Source organism: Falco peregrinus, chromosome 8 (genome assembly GCF_023634155.1).
Source record: "Falco peregrinus isolate bFalPer1 chromosome 8, bFalPer1.pri, whole genome shotgun sequence".
In the NCBI taxonomy this organism is placed as follows: Eukaryota; Metazoa; Chordata; class Aves; order Falconiformes; family Falconidae; genus Falco; species Falco peregrinus.
In genome coordinates, this window is record NC_073728.1 from 39464420 (window position 1) to 39475110 (window position 10691).

General features: G+C 39.6%; 1 protein-coding gene across 20 annotated transcripts in view; it reads right to left on the reverse strand.

The window, feature by feature from the left end:
• Positions 1–10691, reverse strand: part of GTDC1 (glycosyltransferase like domain containing 1) — a 185979-nt gene that overhangs the window by 2153 nt on the left and 173135 nt on the right. For 16 of the 20 annotated variants that reach the window (XM_055813009.1, XM_055813008.1, XM_055813005.1 and 13 more), the window contains 2 exons: positions 7345–7415; positions 6555–6646 (listed from right to left, as the gene is read on the reverse strand). In XM_055813009.1, the coding sequence (XP_055668984.1) occupies positions 6555–6646; positions 7345–7415 (163 nt within the window). Of the gene's footprint in view, positions 1–1047; positions 1217–6554; positions 6647–7344; positions 7416–10204; positions 10430–10691 lie in introns of those variants that run through there. The other 4 variants (XR_008748577.1, XR_008748578.1, XM_055813004.1 and 1 more) reach the window with 4 other exon arrangements.

The following is a 10691-nucleotide window of genomic DNA, read 5'->3' on the forward strand; positions in this document are numbered from 1 at the left end:
CTGCATTAAAAAAAACAAAACCAAAACAACACCTTAACAAAATTAAGAATTAGAGACTATTATTCAGCACAAAACCTGAGACTTGGCAGGCAAGACAGCAGAGTGATTTACAGAGAAATTTGCATTGGGTCAGCTTTACTCCATGACCTAGCTCCTTCCCTCCGTAAGTGAGTATTGGGAAAGAATCAAGGTGGAAAGCAGCCTGTAGTAATTACTTTTAGAGCTCAACTTTCCAACTCCAAGCACCTTTGGAAACCACCATCAAAAGACAGCACTGGTTTACACAAACTGGGTGCACTGTGAGGCCGGAGTCAGAGCTATATAATACTCCTCAGTAAAGTATCAGTATTTCCCTGAACAAACTGGTCTGCTCTGCAGTTTCCTGTCTTGGTCTTTAAAAAAGTTTCATTCTTTCTGCTTTTAAACAAAAAACACCAAATGTGGGATGCGAGTCTACGCAAGATAAGCTGGTGGGTACCTTGCATAGGATGGCTTAGAACACATTGACCAACTACAACAGCAGGAAAACAGTTTCAGGCTTTCTTTCTCAAGGTAATTTCAAGAAACTTTGCTGAAAAAATAAGTTTTCACGCTTTTTGCAGCTTTTCTTTCAAAGTCAATCCTACTTCCTTTGACCCACTCCTCCATCTACTGTTTTACAGCAGTTGTGGTTCATCTGCCACTTTTCACTTGCTTCCTAAAACTAAATTGGAAGCTATTTAATACTGTTAGAATAAAAAGTTCAGAGTCCTGGTGTTTATGCTGAAAGATGCACATGTAACCACCTGCTTAATGAACACCTTCTTCCTGCCCTACAAGCTCAGCCAAGTGCTGCGAGCCATAGACAAACATTTTCAGAGCTGAAATCTCCTACATATATACCTCAGAGAGCATGAGCAAGGCAAGACCTGGAAGAAATGCATGTGCGGTCCACACAAATATATGTAAGTATATGCACACTTATATATATGTCTACTTATATATATGATGTCTGTATATGTATGGTTGGATCCCAGAATGACCTAGTAGGCAACTTCAACAGCCTACCGGCTCGCTCATTTCTTCCCCTGTGAGGATCCACATTAGCACACGTGGTAGGGCGATCCTAATCACAGCTGCTTCCAGACCTAAGGTCGGCCCAAAATGCTTAAACTGTGTCCCACAGTCCAGCAGATCTTCTCACCCATGCAAACCTCCTAAGCCAGCTGGATTTCACCTATAACAGCCATACATATGGGAAGGGATAGTGTCAAGACTTCACTCTAACCTGGATGCAACCCCGAGCAACTTAATCCGACTTTGAAGTGAGATCCTACTTCGAAGCTGGCCCCCACTTTGAGCAGAGGCTGACCAGATGACCTCCGGAAGTACCTCCCTTAATTACTCTATGATTCGATGTTCTAAACAAGTAACTAAAGTTTTCTTTCACATAAGAGATCCTTACATTATATACATTTTACTTAGGATCCCATGCCTTCGCACTGAAACAGAGATGAGAGAGCATGGACACAGCACTCCCGAGTTTACAGGCTGCTAGAACATTCCCACAGAGGCTCTGAGAAGCAGATCTAGACCACCTCCCCCTCTGAAACCATTCTGAATTATGCTCGCTGGAAATCAAGCATCTCAGGGAGCAAATACAAGTTTCCCATTTGCGCTTCTAACCTCCTCCTGACCTGCACCTAATACTAACCAGGCAGAAGCACAAACTCAGTACACTGCTCTTTTTTCCCCTGCAAACATGCTCTGCTGATGAACAGAAAGCCAGCAGGATGGATGGAGATATCTGTACTATTTGCATACCCTATAAAGCTCTAAATTAACTTTACCAGCTCAGGACAAAAGATCTGGAGAACACTGTAAGCAAACATCTGCTCAATATACATTCACCATTAAAAAAGTAAATGGTAGGTTCGGCTCCATCAGGAACAGGTTGGAAATTATCAGAGTACAACACATCGCATAAACCGATGGCATGGCCTAGAATGCTCTGCAAGGCAGTGATCGCCCCAGCACAAAAACAGCTCTCAAGCATCAAAATGGCTTGAATGATGAGAGATTAGAATATAAAAATAGAATTATATTCACGAGGAGAGACTGAAAAGACTGGGATACTGTAAGTGCTTTACAAATGTTTATGAAATAATGAATGGTATAGAAAAGATGGATGGGGAGCTTCTGCTTCCAGGCGACCAACTCCAGAATAAGACAACACAACTGAAGGTGGGGAAACCCTGACCCAAATTGAAGGAAATGCTTTTAACGCCATCTGTAAACATATGATGAATGACTTTGCTACAGAAAAGATGTGAAAGACAAGAACAGGCGTTTCCAAGGGCCTGGATGTCAAATGGAGAACTATTACGCACAGCCTGGCAACGTTTAACACTAAAGGGTTCTGAAAGATGATAAAACCTCCAAGTCCAGGGTTAGGACCAATCTCTAACTGTGAAAGACAAAGGGAATGTCTTTAATAACCTGTTCCTACTTGCGCCACCCTTCTCCCCAGTATTCACTGCTCACTATCAAAAAACTGGTACTGGACACACGGCGTGCTGATCCAGAGCCGCAGTTAGCATCCTTACGGAAAAATGGGTTTCTCATGGAGTTTGTGCTGGGGAGCAGGTAAGGATCAGGGCAGAGGCATCGTTCCTGGCTCTTACATGGCCTGTACAAGAACTTAGGACAACTTCTGCTCCTTGCAACAGGGCTGAGCGGCTGATGGGACAGCTGGTATGAGGTCCCCTGCACCCTGACATGTCCAGCACCCCGTATCCTTAGGCTGAGAATGCCGCCTGCTGCTTTCCTAGCTACGCCTAAATATTAAAGCTGGAACAGGAGCAGTTTTCCCTTCTACATGTTTTCCTGAAGTACCAACGATGCTGCTTTATCTCAAATCAGAGCAAAAAGTGAAGGGAAAAAAAAAAAAAAAGAAAAAAAAAAGTTTTGTTAGAACTGCCCTACACAGCCAAATCCTGAGACTGGAAACAATTCAGATGTCTACGGTCTAACTGGGATCTTAATTTGATTTTACAGCAGTTTAATCCCTTTGAATTCAGCAGACTTCCTTCTACGGTGGTGTAAGAAAGAAAAAAAAAATCACGCCATGTGTCTTTTCATATGCAGGTGAGCTTCTGTAGTGTGATGGAAATGAGAAGATGAATGTCAGAAAGTGGGCCAAATTCTTTTCTCCATTAAACAAGCATGAGTGAGAGTAGGATTTTTCTGTAGGAACTGAAGCTGACAGCATGTCAACCAGCACTCATTCAGCTGGGAGGGCTGGGAGAGATTATTTAAAGTTGTCAGCTCCTTCCATGCCTGGCTTTTGGCAACTCTTCTTGTCCCTTTCCACTGTATACTCTTTATACATGCTGTTTTAAATTAAGAAACTGAAGTGAGGGAACTGAAAGGTAAACTTAAAGAAAATAATGCAGAAGCAAATGTTTTGCCCTATTTTTCTTTCTTTTTTTTTTTTTTTTTTAAGTCTACTAGATAGGGAGCTTGCAAACACTGACAGGTCCTTTAGTGTACTCTGACAGAAACTGATGCCCTGTTGCTGTTACTTGCTTCATTCTGGCGCTTACTGTGGCGACCACAAACACCAAGAAACCAGACAGCAATGTTTGATTCCATAAAACTGGAACAGAACAAATAATTGAAACGAGGTTCACTTTCCACTAGTCTCAATCTTCTGCTAATAACTGGTCGAAGGCGATGTCAAAATGCAAACGAGCCCACCCTTGCCTGCTGTGAGAATACACATGGTCAGCAATACTTTCCAATCATTTGGAAAGGTTTTCATAGGTGCTTGCATCACAGACATTTTTAAAAGTGTGCCAGCGTGGATCTCCTCCGTTGAGTGAAGCCGGTACAGCAGAATGGCTTGGTCTGTGCGTCCGCACAGGGCTGCTGGCTGTGTCCGCCTCCCTAAGCCGCCTGCCCCGCTGCCATTTATCTCCCTTCTGCCCCCTAACTTTATCAGCACGAGCACTGAGGATAACTGAAGGAATAAACTGCCTGTTTAATTAGACCGCTGTTTAATTATTATGGATATCCTTAGTAATAAAACCCCAACAATATGTAAAAGGATAAGCCAAGGTACTTCTGATGATGATTACTTCCCAGACTAGGAAGCAGAATCCCCAACCAGTAGAGAAAAGCACTATTTGCTTTGAAAGCATTTTTACTTTCAAGAAATCACAGACGCGTTATGAACTTCAGGCAGAGAGTATGTCAGGAAGGTTTCTGAAGGACAAGCAGCTACTTAGCATGCCCTGCTGTGCTGGGGTCCCTTTCCTTTTCCACTATAGTATATATAATATTGTCCTGATGGAAAAAAAGTGAGAATCAGGTGGAAGTGTTGGCGTACCCTTCACGATTTCCCTTTTTTCATCTTCTGAAACACCAGCGCTGTCCCAGCTATAATGACACTAACTACACACGCCTCGGCCAGCACTTTGCAAGGAGGTTCTGCGGGTCGCTCTGTTGCAGAAGGCAGACCTGGTGTACGTGGGTGTAGGTACAAAAAGACAACTCTAACAGTATTTTCTGAGCTGATCCAAAGCCTATTAAAGACAACAGGGATCTTTCCTCTGATGCTTGCAGGTTTGGGATTAGCCTCTGCTTTACTAATTTGCAAACGATCCCTCGTTCGGCTCAGTCGCTACCTGTTGTGGACCTTCAGCTCAAACACTCAGCAGATCCGAATGGGGCTGTGCTGTTAACAGTGCACAAACCCTACACCAGGGGGAGGATAAAACACCTTCAGCTTCTGCCTGCAAATCACCCCAAGGGGTTTTAAAAAAAAATAAATAAAAATCCTTCAAGCAAATTAGCATGCTGCGTATAGGGCTTGCACACACATTTTAACCCCATACTATTTTACATCAGCATTTCCGCGACCGTTATTTCCATTTTTAGGGCACCTCGGTTCTGTTTAGGAGCTGGGGATCCATACGTAGAGAAGACCCGTGTGAACGCAACTATTAGCTGAGCTTGAAGCACTGGCAAATGTCAAGGTAAATGTTTAAGGACTGTTTTCCCTTTGAAGCCACCAAATACAACTATACGATAGTATTGACTCAAGAAGTAATGCTGAACACTGGAAGTGTTCAGTCAGCATTTTAAACTATTATGAGCTACCTTCTGAACCATTGCCAAGTTAATAGACAATGAAAGATAATGAGCTTGAAATTGGGTGTTAAATTGCATTTTTGGTTCTCTCCTTTTTTCTTGAAGTTTAACTGTTTCCTGCAGAAACAACATCATCTTTGATGTATCGTTATGTAAACGTCTATTTTTAGGTCACCAAAAAAAAAAAAAAAAAGTCAGACATGGGCTAAACCCTTGCTCCTCCTGCGACGTGTGCGGGAAGGGTTAGGGAGGCAGACGACATGCAGCAAGACCCAACACTTTCTGGTCCCCAGAGGGAGGAAGGTGGAGAGAGGAGGCTAGGTCTGCTGGCAGCGTGAGCCTCCAAATTAAGAAGGAGATTACTCGACTTGCTCATTAACAGTGTGCCTGGACGGCGACAGCCAGGGAAGGCTAAAAAGACCGCATTTGTATTGCACGGGTAACACGAGGAGTGTGTCTATGCACTCCCGAGCCTTTTCAGCTGAATACAGGTTTTTTACGAGCTGAAACACCTCTCCTGTGCAGGGGTGATGTGTATCCAACCTGCCCACGGCATAGCCAGGACTGTGAAAGCCATAAACCGCTGTAAATTTACATATCAGCATGCAGAAAATAGCAGTTATTTTTCTAACAGCAGCATCATGTAATAATAGCTCTTCACTGGAATAATGTCAAATTTAGTGCTTCATCCACAATCGTGTAATTAAAAAAAAAAAAAAAAAAGAAAGTGTGACTGCTAGCAGTATAAATACACCACTTAAAAATGTGCAAGTTGGTCTAGCATTGAACAGTCGATAAAAACTTGAATGGAGGGTCTGCCACTGAGACTGCACCTTATCCACATAAATAAATGCAAACAACAGGACACAATAAATATCAGTAAATTATGCTTCTGATAAACTTTTTTACGTTCAACACATATTAAAAAAGCAAAGCGTTAAAATAATCATGATCATGAAAAGAATTCAAGTTAATTCCAAAAGGCAGAGAAATCTTACCTGATACCTGTCACCTGCATTTTTTGAGGACTGACGATTAAATTAGGATAGGAAGGTAGGCTTATCCTCATTACTATAATTGTAGGATCTTTCTTTTATTTTCCTTTTAAACTAATGAGCTGCATTAATCCAGGTTCATTTTTATAAGCCTCTTGGGTCCAAATGTAAAGGACAGTCATTTTAGAAAACAATAAATTAAAAAAAAGCATGTAGCATGCATTAAGTGCACGTATTTCATAAGACCTAGGTTAATACAACTGGCATCTAGTTTAATTAATCCTTGTTAGTGTAACAGCTAATATCCCTCCCTAGCATGTTTCCTTTAAACATTAGTATGTTAATTAAATGTTGTTTTTTTAAGGGTTTTTTTCCTTTGTACTTCAATATGGCATTATATCATCTAAAACTATTCTGAACAACTACCTTATAGAGATGTTTCCTTACAGTATCTGGTCTCTTGCAGAAATTCTGAAGCCTTTTAAAAAGCTGTTCAGGTGTAGAATACAGATATTCAGCTGCAGGAAAAACAGATACATTTTTAATGAAACAAAAACCTCAAAGCACACACTCGATATTAGTCACTTTACTAATTAAAAATGCATATTGCTCTGTGCCGCCTCGTGTTTTACATTATTTAAGCATGATTTTATAAGGTTACCTCAGCTCACAAGGATGTTTAATGCTAAATAAGACTGTGTAGTTGTGCTGTTTAGACATCTCCTTTGGGTGATTAAAATACATTATTCTAATGTAACACAATGCATATGTGATACATTTAGTGATGAGATTTTTCAAAGAACTGGTACTACATGAGTGTGTATCCTGTACTGCAGTTGCATACTATTAAGTATTAAATTGTTTAAATAATTTGGTGTGATTTTCAGGCCTTGGTTTTTTTTTACTGTGTATCAAAAAAAATCTGCAAACCGCTGCAGCATCACTGACCTTTTAACAAAAATCTATCATTACTGGTTGTGTATGCTAACAATGAAGAATGCTATTTCAAAACTTGCTTTTGTGTTATCTTAAAAGAACAGATGGCAAATATAAACTTCGTCTAATGTATTAAAACACATAAAATTTTCCTTAACACTAACATGTTGGCTTGCCAAATAAACAATTGCTTTTGCTCAAGTTTATGCTCAAACTTTGTATTTTAGCACGAATCACGGTAATACATTTCAGCAAAAAGAATATGCAACGAGGCAGCTACCTGGGAATATCTCTGGGTACACCAGGGCTTTGGGACACAGCGGGTAACAGCCGCAATATACAGCTTCGACCCTGAAGATCAGAAATAATAAATACAGGAAAACAGACGTTAGTGAGCCAAAAACTTCTGTTGGTTCAAGAGCACTGAGGTTGACTACATACAGCAAGCAAAACATTTTTTAATTCAGCAGCATAATCCTTCTAAATGCCAAAGTTGCTCTTTTTAAAGAAAATTTTATTGATCATATGAATTACATAGAACAGAACAGCAAGCATATGTTTTGTTCGCTGAATAAATCAAAGCGCAGCTCTGCATTTTTTTGTTTTTTAAATACTGTTTAACACATTTTATAATCAGCAGACAGACACATGTAACAACATGGTGAAGTATGGACAGCTTTTCTTAATAATGCTGCAGAAAAACGAGGGCACACGTGCGCACGTTGGGCTATACGGGTCCATGCACACAGATGCATACGATCCCCGGTACCTGGCACAACGGATCCTCTCCTTAGACTTTAAGACTCCAAAGGTTACAGTTAAATATAGCCCAGGAACAAATTGCAGCATGCTCTGGGCTGGGGTATTTTTGCTCCTGCACATGCCTTGGATAATTTCCTTTATTTTGGGGGACATAAACTGTCATTTTTTTTTAATAAATGCTGATGAGATTCCTTTGCCAAAGCTTGCGAGGCTTTGTACTCGTGCTGTTTTGAGGAACAATTTATGTCTCTCTTGTAACACCAAACCCAAATATTTTATAAATGCGACACAACGGTGCAAAGTTTTCTAGTAGCGAACCTGAAGGAAAGCTATCCTCTTCGTCTCTGCATTTTAATAGCTGAATAGGTTAAAGCATCAAGGTTTCAGTTTATTTTTTTTGCATAATGACCATTGATCTGACATAATGTCCCTCCAAAGATACAACTGTAATTTCTGCTGGCCAGAAATTACAGAGTGAAATTCAAAACACTTCTTAAAATATGTTTATTTTATGAGAGTCTTTGAATTTCCTCCAACATGTTGACCATACGAGGACTTTATTTTTAACTTCAGTCTCCCTCAATCCCCAGGAAAAAAAAAAAAATCTGAAATCTTGTCAGCGTTCACCTTTTCTGTTTTCAGTGACAATCCAAAAGGCTTTCACTACCTTCATGTGCATATTGGGTTTGGGACTTTATTACAGGCAGAAGGAACTCTGTTTCCCTTAGATCTACTCAGTTTTAAACAGGAAAAAAATAAAATAAAGAATAAAATCTCCAGCTTTCATGCTAGAAAACTATGCATATCCACAAATCCCAAAGATACACATTTCCCTGCAAATGCTTTTGCTAAGCAAGGACTGCTAGGGCGTGTTTTTTTTTCCCCCTAAACTTTTAAAATTTGTAATTTATGTTTTTTTAAAATAACATATGCACTTCAGATTGCATTTTAAACATTAACAACAATTTCAAAGTGTACATCGTCTAGCACTATATTTTTTACCAAAGGGAAATGTTTCTGATGTGTGATTTAATTGATGATTTCAGTTCTTAAATATTGTGTCATATGTCAAAGCAAATAGATTTTTAAAGTTTTCTTTAATCTAGGAGAAAAAAAAAGAGTGAAACTGTGGACATTTCAGTAATAGCTCAGATCACTAAGTTATGTTAAAATATTTGCTTTTTAATCATATCGTCTGCAGGAAAAAAAAAATAAAAATGAACAGCTCCCTAAAACAAAACTGCAGGCCAAGATGCAATCTGAGTCATCATTTGAGTATGCAATTTCCCCTTATGAAAAACCTCTATCAGGATCATGAATTAGTAAAATCAGAATTTAATGCCTCTGTAGTTCGCTGGATAAAAGTTAAAATTTGGAATTCTTTCATTTGCAAATGATCCTATTTGCATTGCCATTTTCTACCTTTCCGCACCAAAGTTTACGTGATTTTTTCTGACAGGTCCTCACCACCGTGCAGGCAGCCCTGCCCTGCACCGTCCACCTTCCCCACGCCAAGACCCAGAGCTCCAACCCAGCAGGGCAGGCTGCGCTCCCAGGACGGGCAGGGAAGCTTTGCAATTTCCACACATTTCTGTCCTTTTCCAGAAAAGTATCACATCATCACAATAATACAATTATTCTTCATTCCAATCCTTAAGCACTACTAGTTAAATAATAAATAGAGTTCCGATTGATCTATTGTTAAAATGGCTAGTAAATGGCCTTTTTATTCCAATTAACAAATCATCTGCTAAATCTATGAATCTTAATATTCAGATCTATTCACTTCAATTCATACAATTTATCTGCAAATAGTTGTTGGGCTTTTGATTCTAAATATAATTAGCTGATAATTTTGCTTGGCTGAATTACTTTTCTGGAGGGCCTGCTAAGGCTCTCAGTCGCATTATCTAGCAATAATGAATCTGATAGGTGAAATTTTTTACTGTAATGAGGATGAGACACAGTTGTGACACCTGAGTCTAGTAATAACAGAAGACTGCTAATTATCGACAGCACTTTTTTGTGTGATGCACAGAGAAAAAAAAATCCCTCATTATTAAAAAATAAAAAGTTACAATTATAAGTGACACCGGAGGAGAGTAAATAAAATGGAGTGATTAAAACATTGCTGCTTTAAGGGTGTTTTTAATTAAGTGGAAATGCTAATGTTGTCATACTTAGCAGATGGGATTAAAATTAGTTATTGTAAGTAACTCATATTTTATGTTATGGTTTCCACAGCATGTCTACAAGATCTAAGAAAGTGATACATTCCATAAGACATTTAAAAAATGAAATTCTCATAGCCTTTACAGCTCATAATAATGAACATCATGAATAAACTATTGAAAAAAAAACCCTGCCAAGGCTTTTACCATAGTGACTTAACTCGCATGGAATGTAACCATAATGTACTGGGCTGCTGGAATCGCACTGCTGGTCTGCTTTTGTCTTTTGCTGATTGTTGCGTTTCTTACTTCCTTCGCACTCAACAATAACAGAAGTTTGGTGTTTGGGCAGGCGTCCAGCATCAAGTGTGGTGTCAAGAAGGTACAGCTTTGGTGTAAGGAAAGATGATGACCACCCACCAAGGTGATGTTCTAAACGAAAGCACAGGATGCATCATGTAACTGCAGATAAAAACCTAATTGCACACTTTCTCCTACTTTATTTGTGTAAAATTTTCCATCTGCTACATCTAAAGATGTCTAAACTGTTAGTATCAAACCTGCATTCAGCTGCCAGCTGTGCACATTAAGGATTGCAAAACACTAAGTAAATGAGGCAGCATAAAACCGAGTAGTACTGGTCCATCTGCCCAGTACTAGTAGGGACCCCCATACCTGGTCCTTTTAAAGCACC